The sequence below is a fragment of the Mesoplodon mirus genome (assembly GCF_964341445.2).
Source record: "Mesoplodon mirus genome assembly, chromosome: 4".
NCBI lineage: Eukaryota > Metazoa > Chordata > Mammalia > Artiodactyla > Ziphiidae > Mesoplodon > Mesoplodon mirus.
The window spans coordinates 49,437,026-49,454,854 of NC_138979.1; the positions used below are offsets into that span (position 1 = coordinate 49,437,026).

A 17,829-nucleotide genomic window follows, 5' to 3' on the forward strand; every position below is an offset into this window, starting at 1 on the left:
TTCCTTCTAGCTCAAACATTCTGTGATTCTAAATTTACCCTAAAATGAAAATGGGTTTTTTAAAGTTTCATCTTAGGAATATAGCAAAGTTTACAAGTTTTATTGAGTAAAATCAGATAACCATGAAGACATTCTACATTTCCCCTTTTAGTCTAATTTTTGCAGTGAATAACAAGTGCTAAGTGCTTTAATAATATTTTTTAACAGGAACACATAGTAGTTGAGAAAAAGCAACTTGGTTTCTATAAAGAATATTTTAACCCATTCAACCTACCTAATTCTTTTAATTAGCTGGGCATATAAAAATAATGAGCAAAACCAATACAGTAACAAAAAAGTATTTTCATTCCATTTTAAAGTCAATTAAAGTAAAAAAGATTAATTATAAGCTTTGAAGGCTTTTTTTCCAGACATACTCTTAGAAAATTGGAATTCTTATTTAATTCATAAAAAGTGAAATTATCTAGTTCAGTAATCATTCATCTATTCACTCAGCACATACAATGGGCACTTACTATATGCACTATATACTATATGGGCATTGTTTTAGATGCTGGGAATATAGCAGCTAACAAAACAAAATTACTGACCTTAGGAAACTTTATTCTAGAGAAGGAAGGCAGACAGTAAGACAAACAAGTAAATACCTTCATTTTTGGGGGCGCATAATCAATTTTTTTATTTTATTGAAGGATATTTGATTTACAATGGTGTGTTAATTTCTCCGTACAGCAAAGTGACTCAGTTAAACGTATATATTTTTTCATATTCTTTTCCATTATGGGTTATCACAGGATATTGAATAGAGTTCCCTGTGAACAAGTAAACAACTTTGGATGGCTATAAGAATGTTATCACGGGGTTAGTGGATAGAGAATGCCAAGGAAGGGGTTTGTATTATATGTATGTATTTGTATGAGGTAATCAGAAGACTTCATAATATTTCAGTAAAGACTTAGAAAGAGAGCAAAGTACAACAATGTGAGTGTACTTAAATACTACTGAACCACACAGCTAAAAATGGTTAAGCTGGTAAATTTTACATGTATTTCACCACCATGTAATTTTTTTTAACTTAAAAAATAAAAAAGAAAGAGGGTAGATAATACAGCAATCTAAGGGAGAAACTGTTCCATGTAAAAGGATCAGCAAGTGCAAAATCCCTGAGACAGGAGCAAGCCTGGCAATTTTTAAAGAGCTCTGTGTGGCTGGAGCAGAAATGAACAGTGGGGAAGGACTGGGGGCAGGAGGTAGGGAGAATAAGCATGCATGTACCTCAGGTAGGGCCTTAGAAGCCACTATAAGGACATTGGATTTTACTTAAAATATTAAGCCACTGAATGGGTATTTTTAATTTTTTATTTATTTTGCTATCCTTTTTTGTTGAGGTACAATTCACAGAACATAAATCTCACCATTTTAACCATTTTAAAGTACACAATGTACCAGGGGATGGTTCTGACCAAAGCAGCTTTTGAACACAATCACATTGACTGCTATGTTGAGAAGAGACTGGGAGAACAAGAGAACAGGGAGAAGAGTTAGCAGGTTTTACGGTAATTAAAGCGAGATGGATGCGGTAGCAGTGGAGCTAATGAGAATTTGTCAAAATTTGCATATACTCTAAAGGAGAAGCTGACAGGATTTGCATGCAGGGTGTAAGTGAAAAGAGGAATCAAGGATAACTCAAAGTTTTTTGCCTAAGCAACTGAAGAATGGAGCTCCCATTTACTGAGATGGGAAGGACTACAGGAAAAAAGACTGGGGTAAGGGGAATCAGAGGTTTGGTTTTGGACATGTTAAGTTTCAGATGCCCACCAGACATCTAGCTGGAGATGTAGCTGGGATACAGGAGTGTAGAATTCAAGAGAGAGTCCTGGGCTGGAGATACAAATATAGGGGTCATCATCATATTAGGGGTTATTTAACACAACTAGTAAGTAAGTACCAGCACAGAAGCTTCTTCTTCCAAAGGTCTGTTGCCATTTAAATTAACATGTGCTTTGTGGCCCATAACAGCCTACTATTTTCTTCCTTTAATTTAAATCCTTTATTTAGATGAACTAGATCTGTACAAAAGGAATCATAGCCTACAAGTCTAGGAGTAAAAAACAAAACAACAACAAACAATGCAAAAAAACTAATGTTCTGTTGCTGCCCCTGAATACAGAACTGGAGCTTCTTTTATCACTGATATATTACCCAAGCAGGGCAACATGAATGACAGGGAAGGTAACAGGAAGGACTCAATCGATGGCAATCTTTAACTCCTTTTCTCCCTTCTGATAAAGAATAGAATACTCGGGGCTTCCCTGGTGGCGCAGTGGTTGAGAGTCCGCCTGCCGATGCAGGGGACACAGGTTCGTGCCCCGGTCCAGGAAGATCCCACATGCCGCGGAGCGGCTGGGCCCGTGAGCCATGGCTGCTCAGCCTGCACGTCCAGAGCCTGTGCTCCGCAGCGGGAGAGGCCACAACAGTGAGAGGCCCGCATACAGCAAAAAAAAAAAAAAAAAAAAGAACAGAATACTCACTGAAGACATTCTCATCATGTAAAGTCCTTAACAATGGAGAAACAGATCTGTTACTAGACAATGATGAAAATAAAGTACATTTAACCTAGAGTACAGTAGGATGTTAGTAATCTGACATCAAAGGAAAATGACAGGTTCCACTAAGGAAAATTTCTAGATAATTGGGGTTTATCTATGTGCCTAATAGCTTTCCTTTTGAACCATTACTGATTTTTTTTCCCTCTACTTTAACATCTTCTTGAGCCAGGCTCACCCTTATCAACATCTTTAACCTAAGAGGTCATAATGATATGATAACCTCTAGGCTATTATGTTATTGTGCCATTGTTCCTACATAAAATAGCTCCATCCTGCAGTGTAGTTATTCTGTCAATGTCTCCTTTCTCTACTATTACTCTTTTTTACCTATACATAAAAGCATACCAACAGTGTTTTACTTTCTAGTCCTTAGTTGTAGTTGCCAGAAATCTGGCCTTCACAAAATATATAATAAACTCACATGGTACTTAGTATCTACAAGCTCCATGGGAAATTTGAACAATTAAAAAATAAAAAAGAATCTTCTTGGTTATGTAAGGACAATGTCCTTAACCTTACGAGATGCATACTTAAGTATTTAAGGGTACCAACTTACTTTAGGGGTTCAGAACAAAAAAAGAATACATATTAAGAGTGATAAAGCAAACGTGGTGAAAGATAACCACTAATAAACTTAGGTTGAAGGTATATAAATGTTAACTGGACTATATATACTTCCAACCTTTCAGAAAATACATACATTTTTAAGATTAAAAGTTAGGAAAAATTAAAACAGTATATCAAGCAAATGCCTATGTGTAAAATCGGTAGAAGAATAATTGGACTGGACCTATAAGATGGAGAAAACATATAATTAATTTTCAAAAAAAAAAAAAACTAAAAAAGTAAAGCAACACCAAAAAAAAAAACAAAATCACCTACAATACAAGAATGGCAGAAAAATTGCCAGCAGGTTTTAAGTAGAAAAAACAATAACTCAGTCTCCTTGCCACTGGAGATCTTAAGGCGCTCTCTCCCTTTTCACAATTTGAGAACAGTATTTTATTTCCTGTGACTGTTTTCAAAGTCACCAGGATACTGGTATTTACTAAAGGTAATCCAACTTTAAAAAATGTTTTTTTCTTTTTCCGCATCACAAAAGTTTTTTAATAGATACTTTTGTAAAAGATATAACCTATATCTCACCATCAAGAGATTTAGTATCTGTCCTCAAGCTTTTAAAAAATGAATACATGTATAGGGGGCTTCCCTGGTGGCACAGTGGTTGAGAGAACGCCTGCCGATGCAGGGGACACGGCTTCGTGCCCCGGTCCGGGAAGATCCCTCATGCCGCGGAGCCGCTAAGCCCGTGAGCCATGGCCGCTGAGCCTGCGCGTCCAGAGCCTGTGCTCCGCAATGGGAGAGGCCACAACAGTGAGAGGCCCGCGTACCACAAAAAAAAAAAAAAAAAAAAAACAGAATACATGTATAAATTTATCTGTGACAAAACTGAAATGATATTATGCATAAAATGTTCTCTAAGGTGCTTCTCCCGTCTTAACTGTAAACATTTTCTAATGTCAAAAAAAACCGAAGAAAAACAAAAAACCTTTCAAAGAACTTGACTGACCAAAAGTCAAATGGCTCAAATACTATAAGTACAAAGAGCCTAAATTATGCTCTGATGGCAAAATGACCCAATCTTCGTACAAAGGCAGAATCTAACAACCGCATTATACTTTAAGAATCATACCTGGAATATAGTAAGTATGCCATAAATGCTAACCATTATGATTATTTCCCATATTCCATGGGTAGGCAGCATCTTACTTCTCAGGAATGCTTGCAAACAAAAGCTTCCTTCCTAACTCCTGAATCCAAAACATACAATCTTCTGTTCCAATCTAAATTAAATATAAGAATAGGGCAAAAAAACGCAGAATGAAAATTTCATTAACATCAGGGGGAATAAACAGAGTATATCTTACTGATGGTGGATAACAACTTTTTGTGGGAGAGCAATATGTAAGAAATAAACTTGTTTTCCTATTAATATCAAAGAAAGTTGATAGTACAGTCTTAAGGATGGGGGAAGGAAATCTGCAAAAATCTTTTGACATTACACATCTCCCTATTTACAGAAAAACTCAATTACAATAAATGAGAGGATGTGTAAGAATAAGCTAAGGCTGGCACACTTCCACTCGTCAGAAAAATTACTTGTAATCAAGTTGTTTTCTACAGACTTTTCACTTGTGTAATTTTAAAATTAGGAACCAAGAGCATTTTTCCACAACTTTAAAGTGTATTTCCTTCCTAAGGAACTTGAGTCATCAACTGTGTCTTAGGCATCACACTGGGTTGACCAATGCTTCTTATATGTGATATGTATTCACTCTGATCTTGAAGCACTAAATACCATTAACAAAGCTGTTCTCTTGTATGACAAAGGTAGACTTCCAGGAACTATAGTGTCCTATATTTTAGCAATATACTTAAGTGCCTTTACTTCAGTCTTGGAAAAGTTACTTCTAAATTGTGACTTCAAACTTAAGCCACAGTATCTATTTCTTCACTAGAAACCAGTCAAATCATTTTCTACAAATATCTACACCTGAGTTACAAGTGAAAGCTCAAAATAGGAGAGTATGTCTACAATTATAAGCATATTCCAACATACCCACTTTTTCAGATAAGCTAGTCTCCAAGAATTAAAAATAGTAAAGTTAGCTGGCTCAAAGTGAAATTATAAACTATAAATTTTAAACTAAATCTATCACAAAGGACATAAAACATCAATAGTGAAAACCCACCAAATGTATTAAACTTCGACCACTTATGAAATACAACTTAAAAATCCAAAAGTGGAATAGGTACATAATTTAGATTTCTATGCTGATTTGAAATGCCTTTACACCATTTCAAGTAAATGCAAACATAAGTACAGACAAGGGACTTTGACTTTCAGTCTGCCACACACACACAAACACACACACACACACAAAAAATGGCTCCAGCCACCACTGCAATGTTGATATATATTTACCCCACACATTGCATTTTATCCTAAACCTACTCTCAGCACCTCACCCTTCTCCCATATTGTACCCCAAACCATCTGCCTCTGCCTCCTTCCAGGAAATCTGATGTGTAAATAAAACAATTCTGCCAAAGGTGTTACCAATGACAATAAGGGGAGGGAGGGATGGAGTTATGAAAAAGACATGAAAGTTTTTGAGTACTGATAAGTTAAAATTTTGAAGAAAATAAATTGTGAAAAGTTGAAGTTGAGTAGAACTAATTCTGAAGAGAGATTTGCAGAGTAAGCTACTGGTTAAGTGCCTCAAAGTATCTTTCCACAGAAACTAAAATCCTGCTAATCCATGGCTCTTCTGGGTTAACAAGAAACTGGTTTGGTTTGGTTTTTAAATAATCCTCATGGGCTATCAGTCATTCAATCACTATTGGCTATCAGTCATTCAATCACTATTATAAATTAAGAGAATCAGGGCTTCCCTGGTGGCGCAGTGGTTGAGAGTCCGCCTGCCGATGCAGGGGACACGAGTTCGTGCCCCGATCCCGGAAGATCCCACATGCCGCGGAGCGGCTGGGCCAGCGAGCCATGGCCGCGGAGCCTGTGTGTCCGGAGCCTGTGCTCCGCAACGGGAGAGGCCACAGCAGTGAGAGGCCCGCGTACAGCAAAAAAAATAAATAAATAAATTAAGAGAATCACATTTTCTTCCCAAATGCAAACTCAAAGATGAAGAATGGGCAATTCTGGAATTTTTTTTTTCCTAACTGTAGTGCACAGAACACTGGAAGAGGAAGGCTTCAACTGGATAAGAATATGGGGAGTTTATGTGACTTGAGTAATCAAGACAGTAAGCTATCAGAAATAACAACAAAAATTAAAAAGATGAAGAGGACAAAGACGGCAAATTTCTGCTAGAGCAGAGTTTCTCAGCCTCGGCCCTAGAGACATTTTGGCCCGATAATTCTTTGCTGTGTGGGGGCTGCCCCATGGATTTTAAAAGATGTTTCACAGGGCTTCCCTGGTGGCGCAGTGGTTGAGAGTCTGCCTGCCAATGCAGGGGACACGGGTTTGTGCCCCGGTCTGGGAAGATCCCACGTGCCACAGAGCGGCTGGGCCCGTGAGCCATGGCCGCTGGGCCTGTGCGTCCGGAGCCTGTGCTCCGCAACGGGAGAGGCCACAACAGTGAGAGGCCCGCGTACCGCAAAAAAAAAAAAAAAGATGTTTCACAGCATCTCTGGCCTCTACCCACCAGATGCTAGTAAGCATCCCTCAAGTTGTGACAACCAAAACTATCTCCAGACTACTTATAAATATTTCAGTGTATGCTTGTGTATACATTTTAACTACACATTAATTTTTTAAAAGCTACAAAACCACATAAATACTATGATGTAAATTCATAATAACAGGCATTTTAAAAGACTGAATGATTAGTATTAAAAAGTGATAGAACTGTGTTCAAGAAGGAATTATGGATTTCTCAAATTCTATTTGCTAATGTTTGATAATGATGTTCTAGTATTTCAACTTCTAAAAATACATTTATTTATCTATATTTTGTAACTAATAGATTCCAAATGAAATTAGGCCTGGAAACAACATATTTTTAACAATATTTGCACAGCACTTTACAATCTCTTCAGCATTTTTACAAACTTATCCCACTTAATTCTTAGGAAAAAAGAAGCAAATTAATATTCCACCTAATTCATAAGTATAGGATTCTATCCATATTCTTTTGAAAACTAAATCCAAAGTTCAAAGTTGTTCAAAAAATATGTGTACATATATATCCCTTGCAATCATTAATGCAAGCAAAAATAAACGAAAGAAAATTTTGCTCCACAAATCGTATATGTACATTTGCCTCAAATGCAGAAGTCACATTCTTTTCCCCAATTTGTGTCTGAAATAGGAATTTCACATTTCACATATAATCAACAGTATCAAGCATATTCTTGAACTGAAGAGCCTAATTCCAACTGAAGGACAGTAAATATATACTTGTAAGGTAAAAATATACTCGTTAATGTACCTTTAACTTCTCCCCTCCACCTCAAATTCACCAAACTTCTATCTCCCAACTGTCAGGAACAATGCTTCCCAAGTGACTAACCACAGATTATTGAAGGATTGTGCAAAGTTTTAACCAATGCCCAACAAAAGTATTAGTTTGCAAGTAGGATAAAATTCAACTCTGACACACATCCCAACCTATAACCTTCAATCTAGATTCAAGATCTTAGACACTTTCAACTTCAAAGGCTGAGGTCCTCAAAGCTTTATAAAACTACACTCTCTCCAATGCAACAGCCTCTAAGATCCAAACTCAACACAGAGTGAGCCCTCAATAAATTGTGATACCTTCACATTAAACATTTGCCAAGTTTTACCAGTTTTTCTTCCATATGATTTCTTGTTGTACCCGTATTTGTTTCTACAATCACTACCCTAACCCAGGACTCAATCACCCAGTTCATCAAGCAGCTAATTTATTCCTTATTGTATCATATCCCAACTGCTCAGCCAACCAAAATTCCACAATACTCTTCTTCATAGTTATCATGGCCTATTATATGAATAATGAGAGTCCCAGTCATTATGGCCCAGTTAGCATTTCTCCTTATTTCCTGCCATGGACTCTCCATTCCAGGCAAGTAAGCCTACATGCATCTTACTACACTATAAGCCATTCTCTTCTGTCTCAAAAAGCTCTCCCCAACTGGCTGATGTCCCTCCAGCTTAATAAATCCTCATTTCAACTGCAGCTATAATACATAATTGGAACTCTATTTTTATATCTTGGCATTTCTGTCTACTCTGACAAACTCAATGTTTTTTCTTCTCTTCTCACTCAAGACTGTGCCATCATGACTCCTACTAGCCACAGACATACAATAAACACTGGTGACTAAACAGCAATGTTCTAACTGTACATGTTCTCACATTGTTTAGTTGGAATTGTAGTAGCTTCAGAATGAATTCACCCAACATCAAAGAGAGTCTACACCCCCTGAGAACTATTCTCAGTACTGCTATTTCCTGCAACCTAGCTAGGACAGGCCTGTCCCCACCCCATTAGTCCTAAGGCAAAGCCTTCACACTGCTAGACAGCAGTGTTACTGCCCTCATAGGAATCTAACTGGCAGGATTATTCCAGTTTTTCCATTTATCCTTAGTATTGCTCCCTTTTCCAAGTACAAAAATTGACAGCTAAACCAAGTTTAGCCCAAAACTGTAAGCTGTTCTTATACTAAACCTCAATCATTTAAGATTAAATTCAGTCCATTTAAAAGGGACACAGGGGTTTCCCTGATGGCACAGTGGTTAAGAATCCACCTGCCAATACAGGGCACACGGGTTCGAGCCCTGGTCCGGGAAGAACTCACATGCTGCGGAGCAACTAAGCCCGAGCACCACAACTACTGAGCCTGTGTGCCACAACTACTGATGCCAGCGCACCTACAGCCCATGCTCCGCAACAAGAGAAGCCATCTCAATGAGAAGTCTGCACACCGCAACAAAGAATAGCTCCCGCTCTCTGCAACTAGAGAAAGCCCGTGCGCAGCAACAAAGACCCAACGCAGGCAAAAATTAATTAATTAATTACTTTTTTTTTTTTAAGGTATGAGGGGGCAATGGGTAAAATGCCCAGGCTTTGAGGTCAAACTGGCTTGGGTTTGAATATCTAATTCACCACTTAGCAGGTGGATGATGCCAGAAAAATTATTTCTTCAAGCCTGTTTCTTCAAATGTAAAATATCACCACTTTCTCATACATGTTGAAAAGCGAGACTTCTAACACAATATCAGATACACAGCAGACATCACAAAAATGTCCCTTTACTCTCCCTGCTCCACCCTACAAGTCTGTAAGATAATTTTTAAAATATTAGATAATAAACACCCTTGAAGATCACAAGTTATAAAAGGGAGATCAGAAAAGACAGAGGTGCTTGCCATGCCCAGTTCCCTCAAACCCTGCTACTCAGAGAGGTCCTGTACACACACAGAAAAGATACTGCTAATGTAGGGGATGGCTTGAAATGGGCCTTCACAAGATGATACAGCTACCTGGATTATCAATCTCAGGTTGAAAAGATGAAGAGTCAGAGCTCCTTAAAGATAAAAGACAGGACTTCCCTGGTGGCGCAGTGGTTAAGAATCCGCCTGCCAATGTAGGGGATATGGGTTCGAGCCCTATTCTGGGAAGATTCCACATGCCGTGGAGCAACTAAGCCCGTGTGCCACAACTACTGAGCCTGCGCTCTAGAGCCCACTAGCCACAACTACTGAGCCCACGTGCTGCAACTACTGAAGCCCGTGCGCCTAGAGCCCGTGCTCAGCAACAAGAGAAGCCACCGCAAGCAGAAGCCCGCGCACCGCAATGAAGAGCAGCCCCTGCTCACCGCAACTGGAGAAAGCCCGCACGCAGCAACGAAGACCCAACGCAGCCAAAAATAAATAAAAATAAAAATAAATAAATTTATTTTAAGAAAAAGATGAAGATAAGAAGTCTGTCCTCTTTATTAATTTCATCATAGGCCCCTACTTGCTGGTAAAAGTGAGAGAAATAGTTTAAGCTTAAACTTTGATACTTTTAATACTTTTGGCCAAACTTCCAGAAAACTTATTTCTTTATAATGCATGCTACAAAGCAAAGCATTTACACCAGATTTTTTAATATAAAAAACATGTCGGAATTCCCTGGAAGTCCAGTGGTTAAGACTCCACACTCTCACTGCCGAGGGCCCCGGTTGGATCCCTGGTCATCGGGGAACTTAGATCCCCAGGAGCCGTGCCTCCATCAAAAAAAAAAAAGTGTCATACTCTAAAGTTCATTTAAAGTATGATTTCATTAAACCAAAACATGGGACTGAATTTACTGCTACAGCTAAAATACCTGTGGACCTCTCAAACACACCAATTAATTTCTTTAAAAGAGGAGAAAGAAAAAACATCAACTCACCAACATATTTGTGTTAAAAAGTATAATTCACACATACATAAAAATTCTTTGGGCTACATTTAGTCAGAAGTTCTAATAAATTTCTAATGTGGTTGTATAAAATAAAGTATTTTTATGTATATATTTGAGTCATGTCTAAATAGACACTAAACTCTAGAAAATGTATGGTATTTTCCTACAAATACAGCATAAGCTGGGACATGTGCAAGAAATGGACAACTTTAGGAAAGTTTAGTTTTATGATTCTAAACATTCTGTTTTCCAGCTTCCCACCAACACACTAAGAGCAAGAAAAAACTAATGCAAAACAGTGACTGACAAATCGGATAGGGGAAAGCAACTAAAAAGGATAATTAAGTACCCAATAATGATTTATACTTTAAAGTTAAATCCATATTTCCACTACAGCTTCTTCTAATCTACACAAACATATTCATCCTCTCATAAGAGAATCTGAATGTATTCTATTCTATCATCCTCATAAAAACTTCTTACAAACTTGACCATAAAAGCTCAGATTTGTAGATAAAAATATTATATATTACAATTAAATTACAAATATCTCCATGCACCCAAAAGCTACAATCTTGATGCTAATTTTAAAATGAAAGATTTCTTAGTGTCTTTTTGTAAAAGTTCTGCTTAAAACAAACATCAAAAAGCAAGTAGCCTTTTAACCAATGTTTAATGCGAAATGGTACTTTATAAATGACTCCAGAGTTCTGAATTTAGAAAAATTTTGTTTAAAAAGGGCCTTAGCCCACAAACATTATGCTGTCAATTTATAATTTTTCTTCGACAATCAGAATACACCAGTTTCTATTCTTACTGTTTCACTCTTGAAAAGCAAAGGACATTTTATAGACTACTGCTCATCAGGAGTTTAAACTGCCTCACGTGGACGCCTTACTTTTTACTACCTCATAGAAACCGGTGTCTAACAAAAAGTGAAAACAGAAATTTCTTGTAAGCCACATTTAGGACATAAATACAAATGTAAAAACAAAGGCCCTTATAGAGGGTATCCAGCACAGATATTTCAAACTAAACATCTACTAGAAGCTCCTAATCTGTTTCGCTAGCAAATGAACACTACAAACTACAATAGAAGTCTACCTACAAAGTATCATCCTCAGACGAAGTAGAAGACAGGACAAAAATATGCTTGGCTCTGCAGTCAAAGTTACAAAGAAAAGAACAAAAACAATCCACTACATGAAATACTCAGATATTTTCTAAATTATCAAATTTGTCTATACTAATCCAAAGCACTCCGGAAAAATTTCCAATCCAATTCTTTTAAACATATTTTAAGGTCTTTAAGTATACTATGGAGGAAGTCAAAAAGTTAACCTAAAATAAAGCACTTTACACAACAACAAAATGATGTAGTTGGTCCTGGGATACACTGGAAATGAAAATCGTCTTCAAAACTGGAGTAATCAAGAAATTATATGCTTTTAGCACACTTAACGCCAACGTGGGGGGTGGAGGGTTGCCACTGTTTTGACAATCCACTAATTACACTGTATGTCTACTCCACCTGAGAGTTTAAGAAAACTCTTCAAGTTGGGTCACCGAGGGACCGTCCCTCTAAAAGACGCAATCCAGCCTACAGATCAGTGAACATCCCGAAAACGGCTTATCTTTCTCCCCACCAAAACCTTTCCCCTGGGAAACAAAATGTTTCCATTGAACATAAACACACCCTCCCGCTATCTCTCTCCGAACACCCGGACAGAGGCGAGGCACTCTGGAGAGCGGTAGCCGCCCGGCTCAGACCAGAAGGAGACCACTGTTAACCCCTCCACGGGCGGCCCCTCTGCAGAACCGGGTCGGTCTGGATCGCCGCGCCCGGTAAAGAACAATACAATCGCAACTTCCCACGAGCCTGCGCGGCTGTTCTCCGCGACGGAGCGGACTCCGGAATTCGCCACCAGGCATGAGCTGGGGGCGGAAGGGTGAGGAGGGTGAGCGCGGGACCAGGATGGCAAAGACCGGCGGCCCCGCTGCAGATGCCCGCCCCGGCGCCCGTCGAGCAGGCTGGAGGGATGGTGCCGCCGGCCTGAGCGCCACCGGCTCTCGCCTGGCGACCCGGATCTCGACTTTGCCTCTCAGGCAGGCAACCCCAGGATCCCCTGCTGCTGGGGCGGCAGGGGGCGGGAAAGGCCTCGCCGAAGGCTCGGAGCCTCCTCAGCCCGCCACGGAAGGGAACGCGGTCGGGGCGCGGGGGACAATAGGGAGCGGGGAGCGCTGCGCGCCCGAGTGGCGCCGCCGGCCGGCCGGGCTGACTGACGCGCCAGCCACACGGAGCGACTGGGCTCCGCTCGGCCCGGCCGCCGCTGCCGCTGCGCGGTCTGCCGTGCTCACCGCGCCCCCGGCGCTCGGGGTCGTGCCTCACCTCCCAGTCCCGCCGCCCAGGAGAGGAGCAGAATTAACACTCTCAGAAACACCATCTTCCGCTGCCGCTGCCGCTGCCGCTGCCGCTGCCACCGCCTCCTCCTCACGGGTTAACAGCAGCACATCGATCCGGAGGGAGAAGCTGTAGAGGCTTGGTCCGGAGCCTCCACGGGGAGCCGGGACCTCCCCCGGCAGGAGAAACGGCGAAGCACCTCCCTCTCGCCCCACTTAAGGGGCCGGCAAAGCTCCCAGCACCTCCAAAACAGGGACCTCCCTCCCCCTCGTTCGTTTCCTTCCTCCCCTCCCCGCTTTCCTTCCCTCGCTCCTTCCCTCTTCTCTACCTCCCTCCCACCGAGCCCGGTACCTCCGCCTCCTTCCTTGCCACGTGACCGGCGAGCGCCCAACCAGCAGGCGGAGCCGCACCCCTTCCTCCCGCCCCTCCCCCTCCCCCAGGTGCCCCAGGGGCGCGCGCATGCGCGCTGCGGCTGGTGCCCGGGCTGCTAGGCCAGCAGCTGCTTCCTGTCCGCAGGCTGAGAGCGGGGATTGGGCTTGGGAGGCGGGGTTTCCTGGGGTTCCGCCCCCGGACGGGAGCGCAAATCTGCGGACCGCACAAGGCTGGTTCTTAGAGCTGCTGAGAACTGTCTCTTGGGTTAAAGTGGGAGAGTCAAGGGGCAGCTGTCCACTTCTTAACTTCACAGGGAACGGAGATTTTGGATACTTCTTTTTTTGCCTCTCAGGGTGCACGACGTCTACTAAGTAAACAAAAGCAAAGTCCCCCACCAAAAAAGCCAAGTGCGAACAAGCGGTAATTACATCGGAGACAGCCGCCAACAATCAGAACCTAAATGTAAAGACCTTCCAGCAGCAGAAACACAGCCTGTCATATCTTTCTGATCGCTTTACAAATTTGTGACACAGATCAGGCCTTAGCCATTCTGAAAGCATGCCGCCTCAACCACAGGGTACGGAATCTCTAGCCCGAAAAATGTACTATTTACCACTCTCTCTGTTCCATCTCTGAACAGAACTGTGGAATCTCCTTCACCCCAACTTCTTTGAAGCTATTTGATTTCTCAGTAACTCCCTTTGATTCTTTAAACTAGTATTCCATGGATTAAAGACTTAAACATAAGACCTGAAACCATAAGACTCCTAGAAGGAAACAGGGGAAAGCTTGATGTTGGTCTTGGCAATTATTTTTGGATGCGACACCAAAAACACAAGTAACAAAAGCAAAACTAAATAAGTGGGCCTACCTCAAACTAAAACGCTTTGGCATGGCAGAAGAAAGAATCAACAAAATGGAAATGCAACCTTCCGAATGAGAGAAAATATTTGCAAATTGTATCTCTGAGAAAGGGTTAATAACTAAAATATATAAGGAACCCTTACAACTCAATGGCTAAAAAGCAGACAATCCAATCTGAAAATGGGCAGAGGAACTTAAAAGACATTTTTTCAAAGAGGACATCCAAATGGCCAATAGGTACATGAACAGATGCTCAGTACCACTAATCATCAGGGAAATGTGAATCAAAACCACAGTGAGATATTGCCACGCTGTTAGAAAGGTTATTGTCAAAAAGACAAGAGATACGTGTTGACAAGGATGTGGAGAAAGGGAAACCCTTGGGCATTGCTGGTGGGATTGTAAATTGGTGCAGCATTACAGAAAGCAGCATGGAGGTTCCTCAAAAAATTAAAAATAGTACTACCATATGAGGGACTTCCCTGGTGGTCCAGTGGCTAAGACTCCGTGCTCCCAATGCAGCGGGCCCTGGTTCAATCCCTGGTCAGGGAACTAGATCCCACATGCCAACTAAAGATCTCACATGCTGCAGTGAAGATCCCACATGCAGCAGGGAAGATCCTGTGTGCCGCAATTAAGACCCAGCGCGGCCAAATAAATATTTAAAAAAGAAGAAGAAGAACTACCATATGATCCAGCAACCCCACTTCTGGGTATAAAACCAAAGGAAGTGAAATCAAGATCTTGAAAAGAAATCTGTACTCCCATACTCATTGCAACATTATTCACAATAGCTACGATATGGAAACAACCTAAGTGTCCCTCTATGGATGAATGACTAAAGATGTGGTATATAGATACAGTGGAATATTATTCAGCCATGAGAAAGAAGGAAATCTTGCCATCAGGGATGAACCTGGAAGGCATTATGCTAAGAGAAATAAGTTAAACAGAGAAGACAAATACTGTGTGATCTCGTTTATATGTGGAATCTAAAAAAGCCAAACTTAAAGAGAGAGTAAAATGGTGCTTACCATGGGCTGGAAAGTGGGGGAAATGGGGAGATGTTGGTCAAAGGGTACAAACTTCCAGTTGTAAGATGAACAAGTTCTGGGGATCTAATGTACAACATGCCAACTATAGTTAATAATACTGGTAAGCATTTTGCAATATATAAGTGTATCAAATCAACATGTATACACCTTAAACTTACACAATGTTATATGTTGATTATATTTCAATAAAGCTGGTAAATATTTAAAACTAACTAAATAAATAAAAGTAAACAATTCAGTGGCATTTAGTAAATTCACAGTGCTGTGCAACTGTTACCACCATCTACTCCCAAGACATATTCATATGAAAAATAAGAAAAAAAAAACTTGTATTTCATGAATTAGAACGTTTCAATGACATCTAATTAGTCTTCATCTATTTGGCATCCTGCTTCAGGAGGCTGAATTAAAAATCTAAGTATTAATAGTATTAATACTAATAATAATTTGGAATTCCTACTTCTTTTTACTGTGTATTTTTTACAATTTATTACCATATGCTTCTTTAATTCTCATTTTGAAAAATGAATTATTATAGTTTTTAAAAATTTATTTATTTTATTTATTTTTATTTTTTGCTATGCTGGATCTTCGTTGCTGACGGTGAACGGGGAATACTCTTCGTTGTGGTGCGCGGACTTCTCATTGCGGTGGCTTCTCTTGTTGCAGAACACAGGCTCTAGGCACGTGGACTTCAGTAGTTGTGGCACGTGGGCTCAGCAGTTGTGGCTCGCAGGCTCTAGAGCACAGGCTCAGTAGTCGTGGTGCGCGGGCTTAGTTGTTTCACAGCACGTGGGATCTTCCCGGACCAGGGCTCGAACCCATGTCCCCTACATTGGCAGGCGGATTCTTAACCACTGCGCCACCAGGGAAGCCCCCCAAAATGAATTATTATAGTCTTGCTCCAACATTAGTAAGCTCAAAAATACAGTCAGAAGTTCTAAAATCATCAATAGTGTCCATTTACAATGAGATGTCTAGAAGGATGGCAGAATCTCATGATTTTTTTTTTCTTTCTTAAAAGATCCAATCTTAGGACACAGTTACATGAAAATATTACATTGCATATACCCTGTGCTTATTACTATTTTCTTTTGGTGGTGTTGTGAACAAATGTTTTGATTTTCTAGCTATTAGACCATCTTGTGGCATGTTTAGTGCCGAACAGTATATATATATATTTTTTTGTGGTACTCGGGCCTCTCGCTGCTGTGGCCCCTCCCGCCGCGGAGCACAGGCTCCGGACGCGCAGGCCCAGCGGCCACGGCTCATGGGCCTAGCCACTCCGCGGCATGTGGGATCCTCCCGGACCGGGGCACGAACCCGCGTCCCCTGCATCAGCAGGCGGATCCTCAACCACTGCGCCACCAGGGAAGCCCCACAGTATTTTTTACAGTTAATTCCAGTGGTTAGAGGCAAAGGGCACCTTCTCTTTAATTTCAACTGGAAAAAAACCAAAATCGTGTTTTACATTGCCAAGGTGATCAATTACATTTAAGATTGTATCTCTTTTTATTTAAAAACATACATTCATCGCATACCAGCATCATAATGAATGGTATTCCAATGTTACAAGTTTGAAACACTATTTTTTTTTGACATTTTAATTTACTACATTTTTGGTATTTTTTAAATGTATGGGAAACTGATGAAATGTGGAAATATAAGGTCTGCATTTATACCATCATAGACAGTCTGGGTTGGACTCCCAGCTTTACCATTTATAAGCTGTGTGGCTTTGGCCAAGTTATTTCACCTTTCTAACCTCAATGTTACTTTTTTTAAATGAGAGTGGTAAAATATGTCCCTCATGAGACTGTTTTGATGATTAAATTTAAATTATTTAATATTTTTAAAGTGATTATAACAGTGTCTGGCTGTTGCTACATAAGTGTTTAAATAATTGCTATATAAGTGTTTAATTAAAAATATATAAATATCATGGTTCTTCCATGAACAACCATCCATTTGAAAGCAGTGATTAATAGCATTATTTCCTTAGCTAAAATACACAGCTTTGATACTACCAGTATAAAAGAAAGTTACCCTCAAGTTTTAATAGTGAGAAATTCAGCTAGGAAGTATATGGCCGTATACAGTATATTATACAAGTAATACTGTACGGAAATGCTTCTGGCACAACTTAAAGCCAGTCCTGGTAAATATTACAACAATTACATTTTCAATTTTCCAGCTCCTAATAAACTGCCTGCTGCATGTCTTACTGTCATGCCAAACTCAATATGTGTAACTTATCTCTGATAATGGCACCACGACCCTCTCAGTAACCTGGGATGGAGAGTGGAATCATCTCATATTCTTCTTCCCTTGTCTACTCATAAACAGTCACCAAGAATTGATTCTTCCCTAAAAATATTTTTCTTCTGCCTTTAATCCATCCCTACCCATTACTGTCACTCCAATTTACACAATTATTTTCTCTTGCTTGGTGGACTTCTAATCCATCCCATTCCAGTCTCTCTCACTTCTGGTGCTGCTTTCAAACCTCACCTCACTCCACTGCAGTTTTCTTCAAACACCATCACTCTCAAGGAGCTACTCTTCCTGGGGCC

The 17,829-nt window shown here is 40.4% G+C and overlaps 1 protein-coding gene across 1 annotated transcript in view; it reads right to left on the reverse strand.

Annotated features, from left to right (window-relative positions):
* The window catches only part of ADAM10 (ADAM metallopeptidase domain 10), a 110,369-nt gene extending 97,081 nt beyond the window's left edge, over positions 1-13,288 (reverse strand). The window contains exon 1 of the mRNA XM_082617721.1: positions 12,954-13,288. Within this exon, the coding sequence (XP_082473847.1) occupies positions 12,954-13,008 (55 nt within the window). The 5' untranslated portion in view covers positions 13,009-13,288. The remainder of the gene's footprint in view (positions 1-12,953) is intronic.
* Positions 13,289-17,829: the final 4,541 nt, after the last annotated feature.